The sequence below is a fragment of the Accipiter gentilis genome, chromosome Z (assembly GCF_929443795.1).
Source record: "Accipiter gentilis chromosome Z, bAccGen1.1, whole genome shotgun sequence".
Classification (NCBI taxonomy): Eukaryota; Metazoa; Chordata; class Aves; order Accipitriformes; family Accipitridae; genus Astur; species Astur gentilis.
Window position 1 is genome coordinate 33,323,894 of NC_064919.1, and position 17,171 is coordinate 33,341,064.

At 48.5% G+C, this 17,171-nt stretch overlaps 1 protein-coding gene across 1 annotated transcript in view; it reads right to left on the reverse strand.

The window, feature by feature from the left end:
- The window catches only part of LOC126036488 (metalloprotease TIKI1-like), a 75,772-nt gene extending 61,112 nt beyond the window's left edge, over positions 1–14,660 (reverse strand). Inside the window, exons 1-2 of the mRNA XM_049796363.1 lie at positions 14,556–14,660; positions 7,098–7,658 (exon numbers count right to left, since the gene is read on the reverse strand). Coding sequence (XP_049652320.1) covers positions 7,098–7,658; positions 14,556–14,660 — 666 coding nt within the window. The remainder of the gene's footprint in view (positions 1–7,097; positions 7,659–14,555) is intronic.
- Positions 14,661–17,171: the final 2,511 nt, after the last annotated feature.

A 17,171-nucleotide genomic window follows, 5' to 3' on the forward strand; every position in this document is an offset into this window, starting at 1 on the left:
ACAACAACAAGGGTAACACTCTGTTTCCTGGGAAGCAGTGAGAGTAAAAAGGACTTTGAATCTCCCAAGCACGAGCTCTCAGAAAAACACTGTGCCTGAAAGAACCACAGACAAATTCAGATGCATAAACAAAGAAAGATGAGGATAGTGACAATACCACTGCACCAAGCACATGCGTGACTGCCATGATGCAAGACAGACACTGCTAGGCCTGGGAAAAGCTGAGGTGATAGTTAACATGTAGAAAATGTGCCCTGCTGGGAAAGGCTCAAAGGGTTCCCTTTGCTTCATTTAACAAAAAGAACATTAAAGGACAAACTGATTACAGTTGCAGCACCTGCACAAGGCAGAGAAAGTTGATAGCTGAGGCTCTTTGGTGGAATACAAAATCTCACAAAATTAAACAGTTGAAAGCTGAAGCTGGGCTGTATTCTTGGGCTAAATGTGTCCAGGTTTGTTGAAGAAAACTAAAAATTAGTCTTCAGAACCACTGCCATGGGGCAGAAACCCTGTCACTGGGATGCAGGAGCCAAGTGGGATTCCCATGGACCTGGCAATCCAGTCTGGGCCAAAAAGGAACCATCCTACAGCTTCTAGATGGGAGGGTGACAGCAGTGCAATCCAGTTCTTACATTGGAAAGGAAGCTGTCTTCTACAACTCTACAGGCATGTGCCTTCAATTTGTCCAGACTGGTTGCAACCTTGCTGTCCAAGGGAAAAGCTGGCAGCTACAGTCGCACATTTTGGGTTTAGTAATGGGCAGTAAGTAGCAAACCTTCAGAATCAAGTGTCAGATGGAGCCGCAGCATCAGGCTGATCACCATAAGTCTGCACCAACATCTAAGAATGTGCAGACCAAAGCTTAGCACAGAGACACCCAGCTGAATGAGCCAAGCCCACATCCCCTCCAACTCCTCACTGTCAGCTGAGTTGCTGCAAAAAGCATCCAGCCCAGAGCTTCTGTGTGCTCCCTTTGATGTCAGAAGGACAATCTGTTATTGAAACTGTAGGAACAAGAATGGAAGGTCCCTGCATTGAATCCATTGAATCCTCCAGCAAAGAGGTGAAACAATGACGTTCTGTCAACACTATTGCCTTACTCCTGATTTATATCACAGGTGCCCAGTTCTGGAGTAGCATCAAGAAAAAAGTGTGATCCTAGCTAAGTTAGCTTGATTTTAATATTAAAAATGACACCCACTTGTGCATAATGAGCATGTAAATGTAAGACCACCTTATGAGTTAGGTAATTACCTAGACAGGCATGGAAGTACTTTTGTTACATAAATTGCAACTAATCATGTATTTTGTTACCACTTTTTCTTTCATCCTGACGACCCTGTTTGCCTTTCAAGTGTGTACTAGCTTTGTGGAGATAGCACCTAGCACCCATCTCTACACAGACATGAAATAAACAAAATCTCAGCTCTGCATGTTATTGGCTTTTCGTACACCAGGTGAAGAACCCCATTTTGCGACAACACCTTGAGTGGCCTCTGATGCCCAGGACTCCTCTCAGCCCACTGACAGTGCTATGCTCCTCCACAGCAACAGTACTCTCACCCAAAGCTAGAGGATCTCAAGTGTCACAGAGTGTGTCTGCCAACCAGCCCACCAGCCTGTTGCTGACTTGTCAGAGGACAGCGGGTTAACCCAGTCACGAGCACTCTCAGAGCAGTGTATGCAACTCGTCACCGAGCCCTCAATAACTGGGAAAAGAGGAAAGTATATCGGCATGCTCACACTGTAACACAGGGAGCCAGCCACAGGCAAGGGGAGAAACGAAGCCACATTTACTGCCTGACATCTTCTGTTTCTGCTATGTAATATGCTGAGCAAAGGACACTTTTAATGGGAAAATCCAGCTATTTGATACACATGCAGACTGCAGATGCAAGGAGCTTATAATGGCACATATGACCAGTGCAAGCTGGTGCCACAGCAAAATCTACAGCTGATATTTCAAAGCCCTACTCCAGAGCCCAGTCTGTTTGAAACAAAATCTCCACCCTTCTGAATGCAGAGACAGCAGATCAACAACTGAATTCCCCTTTCACTCTCTTGGAGGGAAGAACCCTGAACTTCCCAGGTAGTTAATAAGATCTTAATTAAACTCTAATTATGCAAATAGAAATGCAAAGCCTTAGCTATTTCGGTTCCCATCGGCCAGCCCATTCCCCATTCCTGATGTCTAGACTTGGAGGCTGCAGGTGTGTCTACACACAAACAGAAAACAAAAACAAATCTAGATCAAAGACTCCAGCAGCCAAAGACGCAAGTAAGATCAATTCAGTCGTTTCAGCTCCAATTCATGTGCAGAAAACCCTGATGTTCCCATCACCTGAGAGAGGGCTGTTCCTGAGTACATCTTGAAGTTACACCCTCGGGGCAGAAGATGCAAGGGGCGGGGGGGGGGTGCAGGGGGGGGTGGGTGCAGAAGGTGCAATCAAGGTTACCGAAAGTAGTGTACCATCCAACTTGCTCTTCACTTTGCTTCAAGTTTGGATCTGAACTACTCCTTGCAGAGCTCCCACTGCATGCCTCTCCAGGCACTTTCTTTCTCTGAGGTTCTCTGTCACTACTGTTGTCAAAGGTGAACCTGAACCGGGGTCTTGTGAATGGAAACACTGCCAGATCTGACCTCATCATCCCTGAAATTTAAGACAAACATTATAATTTATCAATTCATTGTAGAAAAAAAGCCCTTTATTTGATATGAAGAGACTAGCATAATTCTCTCCAATTTCATATCATATATTTTGGGCCTAATATCAAGCCATCACTGCTGTTTCTCTAACTTCCTTAGAAGGGGAAAACCCAAACCAACCAACTGCTGTCTCCACACGTAACAAGGCAGTAGTGTTTCAGCTTCCTACTTTCCCCACAGATGTGGGCTGCTCCTAAGTAGTAGTTTTATACCAGGGGCTATCAAGCTTGGCCCTCTCACCCAAGTACATACACAGATCAAGCAAGAAAAATTATGTTGCTGTTACGTCAGGAGGGTTGTATTTGCTAAGCAGGAGTCTACAGCTCTCACGGAGTCATCGTGGTCCAGAACTTAGAAGAGTCCAGAACCCTTTAGAGAAAAACAGGCATCTCTCAGCACTTTGTTGCTTGCAGAGGTTGCTCTTTGAATAGAAACATGGACAATTAATGTCCTCATTAATGGCAAAATGATCAACCCTACAAGCCTTTGCTTCATCTTCTATCTGCAACTAATTGTATGAGGAAGTGGCTGAAACATGCAAAAGATAAAACTTTCAAGTGCTCAGTCCCAGAGCTGAAGCCAGGATTTCAGAAGCAGACAGTCCTCAGTGGCTCCCTGCTTTCTACTGCCACCCAAGGCAGCTTTGAAGACTACTTTTGAAGATGTAGCCACATCTTCAGATGTTCAGGTAGGAACAGAGTGTTGTGGCAAGGTCTGGACACAGGAAAGCCACATGGGGAAAATAACTCTCAAATCAAGAACAGCTAACATGTGGAGTCTTCCATCAAGTGTCCCAAGCTTGGAGAAGCCAAACTGGCCAGGGTCTTGGCTAGGAAGTGGTGATGGCTGGACAGTGTTTACACACCTAAGCCTCAGTCCCACACAAAGGGTAGACACAAGTCCAAACTTGTGTTCAAGCTCAAACAGGTCTGTGGGAAACACAGGCTGGACACCACCCAAGTGTGCCAAAGCACAGCCTGTTTATGAGTGCATAGCACAGGTCAGGCCAAGGCCAGCTCATTTTCTGAGCCAGTACCAAACTGATGTTCATGACACAACAGCAGGAGCCAACAGCAAAGTTGCACAGGCTTTAGGCTGGAGCACTAATGCCTCCAATCCAGCAAACATGTATGCACATCCATAACTTGAAAAGAATAGTTGGGAGGTCTGAAGGACTGACTCCAGCACTGGAAGTCAGCAATGGCAGACTGGGTATCTAGAAAGCCTTTTATCTTCTAGAAGCCCAGATGCTACTAGGAATGAGACTTGCATCCTCATAGGGTATTGCAACAAGAGAGGCACTACCCATGAAAGAAAAAAATACAAGAAAAAAAGTCTTTAAGACAAACTAGGATAGAAACAGCATGAAACAGGAAAATACACACCATGGCCCTGGCATGAAGACAGACTGATCTTCCCATACTCCCTAAAGTTGCATATATCTTGGAACAAGAGAGGGGGATTGAGGAGGCAGTAAAGTATTTCACAGATTGTGTACACATCATTGTGTACCATATAGAAACGATACTTTTATGGCCCAGCTATGTGGGCAGCCAGCCTGAGTTGAGCAAGAACAGAGAGATTTGGCAGATAAAATAAGTCATAAAACAAAAGATAGAGGTAACTGGAACCAATAGAGCCAAAGAAAATGAACGCTATGACAGGCAGCATTAGCTGTTGTACGTGTGGGGGGTTTTGTTTATTTTTTTCTTCTCTCTCCTCAAAAGGAGAAGAAGGAAGTCTCTAGCTTGGGTTTGTCTGCACTTTGCAGTTACTGAATATTGTGCAACCCCATGGAGACAATGATAAACTGTTCCAGACCTTCACCTGCAATAACATAACCACACCAGCCAGGCCTTGTCCCATAGTATGGATCAAAAGAAGGACCTAGCTAATAACAATGTATTGCTTGTAAGTAGCCTGGGAGTTCTCACCAGCTAGTACAACCATGTCCTAAGTGAAAGAAAGAGCAAACCCCTATGCAGAAACATAAACTGAGAGCACTAAACTTGCTTCTCTGCCAAATAATTCATCTCTCTGTGACTCTGCTGCAACAAAAAAGCACTTCTTGCACAGGATTAGACCATTCCTTATGGCTTTGTGTCCCCATTTTCCCCAGCATAAGTTTGTAAGTCCTTTCCGTGTGTTTGCTCACTTGAAAGGCAGACACAGCAGTGGTCTGACACTGGGGGTTCCCAGGCAGCAGCACAATACCAAAGGAAATAATTTTCAAAGAGACTATTTTAAAGTCTTTGTTTGGTTTACATTAAGCACATAATTAACTCAACTGCCTGAACAAAGTGAGAAGAAAGCTCTGAAATCAAAGATCTACAGAACTGCCAACCATGAGAGTTCACAAGTCAGGTTCTGAAACAACCACGAAATTGGCTTAGAAACATAAAAATCACGTGCCTCTGGTTCTCCTTTTCCTCGAGCTGCCTGTATTGGAAATCTGCAATGGGCAGAAGTGAGGGTGTGAATTTGTGGTGCAGTAGCTGCTCCAGACCTGCTCCCACAAGGGACAGTGTGCTTCTTCCCCCTGGAAGTGAGCAGACATGGCAGGAGCCACAGCTTGCATGATGCAGAAGCGCATCTCCACCCACCATGGGGTAATCACGGGCTGTGATTGCCCTGACTAAAGCTAAGTTTCTCCAGCAGTTCTGGTTAGCCTGACCCCCTCAGCTGGGCTCTCACAATAAATGTCACCAGGTTGGGCAACTCTGCATGTTGCAGCTCTATGTCCCCACCCCATGCAGCTTCCCAGCTCACAGTTATGTCACCTGCAAAGGAGCACAGCAACAGCCACTCTGTGAAGCAAGCTGTGTGAAGGCCTAAAGTAAGCATCAACAGTTGCATGAGCTTAACAGGACCTCTAATTTCACAGCCTCCCTACCAATTTCTTACAAGGCAGTGGAGAAAGCACATGCTCCCCCCAGCACTTCTACCATGCTAAACCAGAGGAGCCGCATTGGCAAAAGAAAAACTCCTGCAATAACATTAATAAAGCCTCAACCAGATAAGGGGAGGAGGAGATGGGCCTTCCCAGCCCATTCCTAGCGTGACTGCAAGCAAACAGGGACAGCACAAGGATTCAAAGCAGCTAAGCAAAAGACTGGAGATGCAAAAGAGGCTGACCAGCTCCAAACAAGGGAAGAGAGGAGTGCAGATGCCCTGCCTGCAGCTAAGGACTGCACAAGTGATCCACCCTGGGCTGCCATGCTATTTCCTGCACTGTGGTCCCCCACCAAGACTGGCTGGGGTAACAGCACTTCTGACATCTGCCCCAAACTGCTGTCATTGCCCTTGCTGGGCTGCACCTCCCCTTCTGCTCCTTCCTTTCCAGCACAGGAAACTCTGCATCAGTGATGGGACAGGCTTCAGAAGGCAGGGGAAAGGGTCAGGCATCAGTCAAAAGTCCCCAGCCCTGTGACCAAAGGTCCTCCCACCTTGGACTACCAGGGCATGGTGCAACAGCAGGTCTCACCTATTCCTAAGCAAACGCCACTTCCTCCTCCCAAACCAGCACCTCCCTGCAGCAAAGGTACCCCAGGCCAGACAGCAACCTTATGCCTGCTTGTGATCCCACTGGGCAGGCAGAGTCAGCAACAGATGCTGCTCCCTGGTGTATTTAGTTCAGAGAGGAGAGCCCACGACTGCCCCCATCCAACACATGGACAACACAGAAGTCATTCTACTTGCCTAGTTATGACACTGTCTGAACAACTTTGCTAAAGTCCAGCTGGTTTGCAAACACAAAGGCACTTGCACAAGGGCCTGCCCTAGCCTGTGGAGCTCCCTGCAGGAAGCTGTGCTGTGCTGACCCTCACCTGGTCTCAAAGGAAGGGGGAAAAAAAACCCAAAACAACCAACCAACCCCAAAACCCACTTTTCCCAATGCAGAGGATGGGCCTCTATTTCTGAGGGCACTGAGAGGTCCACCAGGATACTTTTCCAACCAGCACTTAATTCTCAGCTTTACTCACAGTGCCCCTGCTTCCCGAGGAGATCACACCTTTCTTCTTAACTAGCTATTACCAACGCAAGTTCAGACACCCAGCCCCAGCCTGCCAGGGGCTCCTGCAGGGCAGCCCAGCCAGGGTCAGAGAGCAGATATCCAAAGGTCCAGTGCCTCTCAGGGTGAAGCCTGCCAAAAGCTGCCCAGGGAAGAGGACAGGGGTCTCCCCAGGCCAAGCCTAAATGAATTTAGGATGTGGCCTGAACTCTTATGGCCAGCAAACTTCCCTGAAGGCATAGGTAAAGGCATGGGCTGCAGGGAGCAAATGCAAGCCTCTGGGTAGGGACCACTTACCCACACCCCAGCCCATCCTCTTGCTGCTGCAACATCCACCCAAGCAACCAGCCTGGCACCCTGCATACCACGCTGTCTCACCTGGGAGAAGTTCAGCCCATTGAGCGGGTGGCACTGTTCCTCCACCTTTTCCACAGCGCCTGTTTGCTTCCTCAGCCGCTCTGCTTCCTGGGCCAGGTACAGATCCAGGACAGGCACACCTCGCGACTTGACATCTACCTCAGTCAGAGAGTTCACCATCAGCATCACCCACACCGGCCTCTTCCGCTCCCAGTTGCCAGCAATGGCATTGAAGAGGTAGTCTGCATACAGCCCTTTGCCCCGCTGGTCTGGGGTCATCCAGGACGGCATCATGAGCTTGACGTACTCCAGGTGCCGTTTGAGCCGGTGGTAGATGTCACGAGGCAGCACATCCTGAAGGTTCTCCCCCTGTGGCAGGAGCTGGCAGCTGGTGAGAGCTGAGATGGTATAGGGGTCAGTTAGATCCAGCTCGAAGTACACGATGTGGCTCTGCTGGAAGGCCTTCTTGGAGTTCTCTGGGATGAAATCCCAGACACGTGTGTAAGGGACATGGATGGTGCCAAAGAAGTAAGATGGGGGATCTCTCTTGATGGTCCACAGGAATGAGTTCAGCTCGCTTTGCTGGGGGAGAGGGAGACACAGCTGAGTAAGTACAGACATTTATGCTGGGCCACTGCAGTACAGGGCTTAAGGAAAACATGGTGCCAAGCCAGCATGTAACCTGGATCAGCAGCTTGCCAGCATGGAATTTTCCTAAAGTTGCTTTGCTCACACAGAGTCCTCGTTGACCACCCTTTTTCTCAGGTCTTGAGGTCAAAATTCAATTTTCACTAATTAAAAACACAAGATTGTCCTTGGCTTTCTCCTCCTGAAAGCCAACACTGGGTCTTCTCAACAGTAACACTACACTGGCTCGTTACCCGGCTATCTGCCAAAACCAGCAGCGGAGCACAGCCCAAGCAAGGCTGTGCTCCAGGCAAGACACTTACCCAGCTTTTGCCTTTTATCAAGTCAAAAGCTGGGATCACTTTGCTGAAGCAGAGCAGGACAGCAGGGTTTCAATCATCTTCACCTTGACACCTCTCACTTCAGCACAGCAAGGCACCTTTCGTCAAAGAAACAGCTGTGACACTTAATCAGACGGTGCCGCAGCATCTCAGGAGAACTTTCCGCTCCGAGCAAGACACCAAACTAATGAGTAACACAAAACACAGCTTGCAGGCCGACTTGCTGGAGCAGGTTGGTAATAGCTACTTCTACTGTACTGTAGAAGTACAGTTTTACAGGGATGTAGCACATGGCAGACAGACACAGAGTCAAGACCCATCACAGCCCAGTTCTCGTCTTTAAGGACCAGAGAGGTGCATGCAATACATTGGAAAATAAGGGAAGAAATTCTGCAGGCCAAACTCTGCCTGTGGTTCCAGGGCATACTCTTTTAAACACAGAGGACAAAAAAGTTTCTTTCTTTAGATTAGCTTTTAAAACCTCTCAAAAACCACAGCCATCAGGAAGTCAGAATCAGACTTTAAATTTGTTCTGCTGCAAAATGTGCCTTGCAGCATACCCAGGAATACCAGAGTACAAGGCTGTGCTCAAGCCCTAAGCAATCCCGCACGACAGGAGAACTAATGGGGTAAAATGGATCCTGCATCAATCCTGCCAAGTCACTTTACACCAGCAGCACGCATGACCTTCGTCACCTACAACATGGACCCTGCTGGTGCAGGACACAAGCAGTTTCCATCCATCTGCACAAACAGGAAGAGGTAGCCTTTGCATGTCTAAGTAAGAGGACAGGCTTCCAGATGCACGCAAACATCTGGTCAGCCTCTAGCCAGCAGATAACTCTAGCTTCAGCTCTGAGGCTAAGTGTGCATATGTGCTGATCTAAGAAGCCTGCCTGACTGCCAAATGCAGAACAGGCTGCTTGGAGGAATTTATGGGAAGCACATTGCCTATAAATTTCTGATACTAAAGACCCAGGGTCAGAAAGGTTAATCTTAAAGACTGCTCTGCAATGGCTCATCCGAGACAACCATCTTTAGCAGCTCTCTATGTCAAACCCAGGCCACAGACCAGGCAGCACTTCAGCAAAGTATGACCACCAGTCCAGCTTACTGGCATGGACTGACAAACCAGGTATACTCCAAAGAGCTCTTCAGATGCTTCTGCAGCACATCCAGAGTCTGAAGGATACCCCAGACCTTGGTAACACCATACTACAACTCTGGATCCTATAGGACAGTCCTGGAATGCACACCTGAATTACAGACCATAAAAACTCTCCTGAAGACCATGGGAAGAAGGAAGAACAAACATGATGGAGCACTGAGAGGTAAAGAAGATACAGGGAACAGATGAGTACAAATCTGACATAGACCCACAAAGAACATAGGAAAATGAATACACAAAGTAAAACAAGGGAAAACAAGACGGGGTTCCCTTCTGTCAATAGTCAGGGGGGAGAAATGGAAGGACACACCCCTGTGGTGAGCAATGAACTAAAAGTAGTCCTCAGCCAGCAAGGAGGAAGGACCAGAAGTGCTGCTTTCTATCTGCAAGCAAGTGAAAAAAGACAAAAGAGGCACCTGGGACAGGCACGAGGTCGGGAGGTCAACACTCCTTCACTTCACACAAGTCTGATCATGTACATGGCAGTGCACAAGAACAGCCATGACTGCAGGGAACTGTGAGGAACAAGTGTTCACCAGCCAGCTTAAAACTTCAGTTCAGCTCCTGAATAAACCCAGCCAGAAGGCTCAAGCCCAGATTGATGGTACCAGGCTTTAACGCAGATCATCAGCACTGCTCCAGACTACTGCACACAGTCCAGCTAGAAAGGTGTTTGGCATTGCACTCTCACTTTTTTTGCTCTGCAAATCCCCCCAGCTTTCACATTCAGATACTGAAAGCAGAGTAATACTGCCAGTTATTAGTAGTACTACTGAGGAAATCACACAGGCCATCAGGCACAGAGTAAATAATGCTTTCTTTTAAAAAGTCTGCAGCACAGGCAGAAGAAAGCAGCCTGAGACCTAGCAAAACTTCTCACACAGTCCTAGAGACTGAGACCTTACAAAGTGGAGCAGCTGAGCACCCTTGCTGGCACTTCCATGCCAAAAGGAGCAGTCATGAAGTTGGCAACCCACCCAAGTGCCACTCAGACGTCCCTTCTCAGAATTCCTTGGAGCCGGCATGAGGGGCCAGCGAACAAGCCTCAGTCTACCACCATTGATAGGAAACCTCCCCAAACCCTGCAGAGCCAGTTTCTGAGTACCAGCAGTTGGGTATCATCACCAGGTGATGCTACAACCACAGCTCACAAAGATCCCAAAAGGGAGCATGACAGCTGCTCAGGACATGCTAGTGCCTCACGTTGCTTTGGCATCTCCTTTTCCTTCAGGAGTTGAAGACTGGAGTCCCAGTGCTGCTCTGCCTCCATGCCAGACCCCTGCAAAACAGCCTGCTACTGCTGTGCGTGAGAGGGAATGGGCCAAAGTCCTTGGTGTGTCTGAGCAGTTCTGTGCTTCCCCTGCTGTACCTTCTGGCACTCTCACATCCCTGTGCACCTCCTGGAGTTCATGCATGTTTCAAAGAGGGAAAAGCAAGGGTATAATCTCTCCCCAACACTGTAAAAGGGAAGCTGTTAAACAATGCTCTAAGTGGCTGTGAGATAGCACAGTAGCAGTGCCGAGACTTGTTCAGCATCGCAGTATATGCCGTCACTGGCAGTGCCTCTCTCTCACCTCACTTCCCTGAGAGCGTACAGTAGATAAAGGTGCTACAACCCAATTTTCCTTTGCAGTAGGATCCTTCTACACAGCTGTTACACCAGAAAGGAGTGCTTTAAAACCAGCATAAATTACAGTCACAAGTGGTGTCCTGGAGGCTTAAGAGACCTGGGTTGTATAGCTCCAGGAATTTCACTTTCAGCACCATAACAACAAAAAGTCAGGTTCACGTATAGATCAAGATGTATATTTCTGTCTCCACTCTCCAATTTATAGGTGGTACTTAATGCATTAGTCATGATGGGAGAAACTAGGAGCAAGGGGAAAAAATGGAGGGGCAGCCTAAGGAAGAGAACAGCAGTCCCACATGAGAACACAGGTCTCCCAGTTTGCTGCCACACAAAGGTCTAAGACAGCGTCACACTAGCCATACCACACCACCTCTGTCCCTCAAATTTAATCTCCCACTATGTAGTCCCAGATCAAGGTATTTCTGAATGCTCAGCACTATGACACAGTGTATTCTCCCCTACCTTGCCTCCCTAGGTGAATGACAGCTGGCTGTGAACTGATTCAGAGTATCAGCCCAGCCAAAAAATTGCTTGGAACAAAAAAGGAGAAAGAGAAAGGAGGCTCAAAGGGGAAGCAAAACTGCTGACCAGAGACTGAGGAACTGGATGTGAACTCCAGACATGGGAAACCTACACCTGGTCTGCTTCCTTCTACATCACTTCTGCTTCCTTCCACCTTCTATCTGGCTCATCGATGTAGACTTTACATTTTCCAGCACAAAGCGTATAACTTGCTGTGCAGGTAGAGGTCCTCTGTGCCTTGTCTGACCCCTAACCCTCATACTCAGTACTTGGTCCCACAACCACATCTTCCAAACCTCAGCCCAGGATTGCACTGTTTCTCAATCCACAATATTCTCTTAAAATTCTTTTGCTTGCTACAGAAGCCAGAGCATGTGGCATGCAATATTTCACCCAGGCAGGCAGTCCTATAACCCTCCCTATATGGCTTTCTCCCTCCCTCTTATCTATCCTGGTTTCGAATCTTGTCATGTTCATTTATACCTAATAGAGGCACAGACTGTGCCTTTACTCACCATGTGAAGTGTCCCATGCATCTACAGTAACACACAGAGAAATACTAGGCACACTTTTAATAGTCATTCTCTTGAGATTTTGCCCACCTGCATTACTGACACTCTCAAACTCGGCTTAAGACTGTAAGCAGAACTCGCCTGGGGATAAACACAGTACTGGCTCCAACTATTAAAAGAACACACATTCAGTCTCTGTTTGCCAGAAATTAAAAATGAAAATCAAATTTTTAACTAAAAAGGCAAGGGTTGAGAGCAGACAGATTACTTGCTCTGCTGAAGTGCATATATGGGGAAAGGTAGCCATCTAAATTAACTGGCCTGCTGTCAGGAACAACGCATCATAAAATACTAACCAGCTACAACCACAAGCATTCTGCTGTTAATCCCGGGATTCTGACTTTAAATTTACCAGTACACTCCTATGTTAAGCAAAAAGAAAGCACCACCAGACCACATTACTTAGTAACAGGAATATAACCCAAAGGATTCCAGCACACTTTTTTAGATTAACCATTTTCAAAGCCTTTCTTTTTTTCCTATTAAAAAAAAAAAAAAAATGATGGGGCACATTATTGGTTGCAGCTTTAACTGTAATATAGAGTGATGAGAAAGCCCTCTGAAGTATTGTACGTACATTCCTTAAAATAGCAGCTTCTCTCTTTCAGGCACTGACAGAAGCTTTAGGCAACCTGACAAAAAGAAGAAAGGTATACCTGTAATCTAGAGAGGTATGAAAAGAGATCCCATAAAAACAAAAAAAAGCCTTCCCAGATGATGCAGGGACAAGGAAGAATATTTTTTCCCAAGGGGTTGGTGTAATTATTCATAAGGATACACTCAACAGCTTTGCAAGTAAGGCAGACGATGCCATTCCTAGACAGTGCGGTTACCATCACTATCCTAATGACCCTAGGAAACAGCCTGCCAATACCAGAACTACAGGTGGTCTCACATTTTAATGACAGAGTAATTAACAGATAATGAGCTACCATTAATACATTTCACCCCCAGTTTTCCTGGTAACTGGCAGAAGTCCAGGCAATGGCTCCCGCGGAAAACTCCCTGTATGTCCCACCAAATCAGTGAATTACCCATTTTCGCAAGTAGGACTTCTGCTGCTCAGGCCCTTAGGGGCTGTCCCCTTCCTTCTTGCTCTCACTAGCTCCTTGATTTAACGCCAGCTCACAGATTTTGCACTTGCCCTCAAGGGGAAGGGGGCACCCATTCCAGAGGCTTGACCTGGCTTTATGGCAGTGTCAGGGCTGGACACTTAAAATTCCAGTTGACAAACTGGTTCCAGGCACAAGCAAATTTGTGAGGCACTGTCCCCCAGGGTAAGGTTAAGCTTTCTAACCCAAGCTCAGGCAGACACCTCCAGTGAGGCACATGTTGCTTGGCATACCATTGAATCAGCAGTGCCCTAAATCCTAGCAGACATCTCAGCCTCTACGGCAGCAGGGGGGCCAGCACGCTCAGCTGGAGGCAGCAAGGCCTCTAGAACAGGGGCTACCTGTAGGTGCATGTGTAGGTGAGAGAGAGAAAGGTCACAGAGCAGACCTTCTTCATAGTTCTCACACCTACCCCTGCACACCGACCCTGCAGTGAGCCCACTGTGGCTTTGGCACCTCCCCAGTGCAGCAGCTCTGCATTTACTTCTGAAGTCTTCCAGTTCCCTTAACAGCTGTGCTGGGGGAGGTAACGGTGCCTGGGGCAGGAGATGAACACAAATGGCAAGACACATGTCCCAGGAGCGTCCTGGGCACACAGCATCTCCAGTCAGGCTGCTTCTAAGTCTAAGCAGATGCCAACAGACAGCACAGATGGTCTGTTAACACTAACAGACACGTTAACACAAAGTAAGTTCAGGAAGGCTTTCCCTCCATGATTTTCAGTACCTTTATCTCAGAAACTTCAGTCAGATCTCAGTGTCTGATTTTTAATGGAAATGACATCCTGCTCACAAGCTTCACAATGGCCAGAACATCATCAACCCTAACTTGCAGGGACCCTCAGCTGTGCTTACCACCCACTGGAGCCAGGACAGCCGATGCTGCTCCTGGTTACCACAGTCAGGCTCATGAGCAAAACGTAACACAACTTAGAAGCATGTTTCCACTTCAGGGGCACGGCCGTTTGCTAGTAGGAACCAGCTCCGACACACTCGGCGTCCAGCAGTAAGGCAAGAGGCTAACCCCCAGCGAGGGATGTTGACACCAAGTCACTCCAGGCGAGCCTGTCCTGTTGCGAGCGGCATAGCTGGTCCTGCACGGCGCAGCCAAAAGGTCCTGCTGGGGCTCATCGCGGGGTCTTCCTCCTCCGTCAGCACCCAGCGGTGGTCGTCCCACCTGGAGCACGGCCCCGACAAACCACCCTCCCCTCTCTTCCCCGCTCCCGCCAGCCACCCGTACCCGGGCGGCCGCTGCCCGAGCTCCGCACCCAGCCCCCGCCGCAGACCGGACTCACTCGCAGCCGGCGCGGCCCGGCCCGGCCCGGCGCACCCCACCCCACCCTCTCGCCACCGCCTCCCGGGGGAAAGCAACGCCCGCGCCGTGCCCCCCGCCCCGCCCCACGCAACTCCCGCGGGGAAGGGGCAGCCCCCGCGCTGCTCGCCCCGGCGGCCGGTGCGGTGCGGCGCGGCGGGCGGCAGAGGCCCCCCCCGCAGGCGCCGGTGCTTACCTTTCCGCGGAGCGGGCAGGCGCCGGCGGGGCCACGGCTCTGCCGCGCTCTGGCCAGCAGGAGGAGGGAGCCCTGCAGCAGGCAAAGCCAGCCGGGGTGCACCATCCCTGCTCGCTCCCACACTTGGCACAATTTGGGGACGGCTTCCTTTTGCTTCTTTTTTCAATTCCCCCCCTCCCCGTCCTGCTTCCACACCTTCTTCGCCCCCCCCCTCTTTTTTTTTTTTAATTCCCCCTCTTTTGCCTTTTTTTTTCCTCCCCCCCCCCCCCCCTTTTTTTTTTTCCCGGCCGACCCAATCCTAGAGCCCTCGCAGGAGTGGCCCCGTCCCCTGGCCAAGCCCTCCAGCCGCTGCCCCCTCCTCTTAAAGGGTCCCGTGCCGGCCGGGCGGGGGGGGAAGGAAGGGGAGGGCGCGGGCCCGCTGCACCGGGGGCGGGCGATGGGCCAGCGGCAGCAGCGGCGGAGAGGGGGTCCCCCGCGCCCCGCCGCCGCCGCCGCCGCCTGGCTGAGGCAGACGGCGGCGGGGCGGGCGGGCGCCGCGCGTAGGGGCGAGACCCCGGCCTGGCCCCGGGTGGCTGGGGCGGCTGCGCCCCCCGCCCTGGCAGCCCCCACCGGGCCCGGGGCCCGGAGGCAGCGCAGCGCCCCCGGCCCTGCCTGTCCCCTGCCCTGCCCTGCCCTGCCCAGCCTGCCTCCGCTTCCCTGCTCCTGCCTGCCGGTCTGCCCAGCCTGCTGCTCTCCTGAGGTGAATATAAAATTGGATGTTGTGATTCTTCCCAAGTCTCTTTATTGTCCGTCAACTTAAGACTGAGGAACTATTTTGACTGATTCTTGTTTCAGGACGCCTGTGCCAGAACTGTGTGTCCAGTGTGCTTTGTATGAGCAGTGTGATCTATTTAGATCAAAAATGCACTGAAGAACATATCACCATCTTTAATTGTAAAAATCAGCTGTATTTGCTGAGAAGACTGGTATTTAAAACCTCACAAAAGTACATGCAGTAATCACAGTCTTAAAAATACAGAGTAAAGCCAGAAATATGCCAGCTTTAGTCCAGTGTGAATTAAAAGAATGAACTTTCATAACTCTCAAAATATTCGTAAGAGGATCTTTCTGATAATTTTCATATGGCATGTGTAGTTCACAAATAGTGCTTTTAGGGCTTAAGCTAAGAAAACCTTTAAAGTTAGAGTACTACCTCTCCATTGCTCACCATATTGTATGGTGCTGTTGTATGGTACGTTTCCCTCTTGCGCCATCCCCATTTGTTTTAATTAAGGACTTTGAAACAGAAGAAGCCAAAATCTGTCAAAGCCGTAAATAAAAAGGCAACAGAAGTCAAACGAAGGGGGAAAAGTTAGGCCGCAGTATGAACTGGCATCTGCTTGTTTAAGTAGCAGAATATGGTGCTGCTTTTAATACAGACTCTTCTCCACAATGCATTTCTCCATCTTTTATGAGCATTTGGTAATAGTGTTTTTACCATTTCCACTTCAGTAGTCACTGTTATGCTCACTGTCCCATGGGGATGAATGGGGATGCTTCTGCCTTTTTGTTTTTGACAGCTAGTGGACCTGACCTACCCCTGGGCTGGGTACACTGGATGCACAAAGATGGTCTTTTAAGACTACTGTAATTTCTTTGTAATGTTGACCATGCCTTCTGAAGCTGTGTGCGTGAAAATACCATGCACAAAGCAACAGGCAAGCTGCAGACCAACTGTTTCAAGCTCTTTGCAGTCTCAGATAGTCATTGTTTCTTTAGCTTTACTCTATTCTTACTTTTAAACTCATCTTTTCCCTCCCAGAGATCCAAATCTCTATCCCTAAGGTTAAATTCTGGTTCGGAGTCAATGGCAAACTTTCCACCAACTCCAAAAAAGTGTAGGTGCCATTCTTCATGTTTGCTAGGAGAGCCTACTTTTTGTGCAAAGTAACTGCCTCCAGAAGAAGATAGCCAGAGCCAAAACCCATCATTGTCTTGTCTTCTGTATGTGCATTACTATATTTCTGAATACTGTGGGTTTTGATGAGGAGAATGATACTGGAAATACATGAAATGCATATTCTTTTGTCAGGGCATGCCAACCATTTAGAACAAAAAGCATTATCTGACAAAGAATGTGGCATTTATGCAATATATAGTAGTTATAATCCCTAACTATTTTAACTATTATTCCTCTTTTGTAGCAGGGGAAAACACTACCTGCAATTAGCCAGCACTCCAGGTACCAAAGCAAGAAGTGAGGATGGGACATATTTCTTCATCATCCTCTCAAAAAAAATCCCTGATTTGACACTAGGGGTTCCAATAGTGAGTTTGCCCACCGGTCAGAGACAGTTAAGCAGCTTTTCCAAACAAACATCACTCTTAGCAGCCAGGTGCAAAACATAGCAACAATATTTTTCTGCCCTGAAATGCAGTAAGCCGGACCCACATTTGGTTGTATGTCTTTCTGGGCATGGAAGCCAGATAGCATTCATACAATACCTAGATCAAGCTATAGAGAATAAAAATAAATCTTTCCTGGCACAGAGATGTGCTACCAGACTGATTAGGTACCTTCTGTGTGACTATTTTTAGTTGCTTTTGGTTCTAAAGCAGCAAAATACATGACAACAC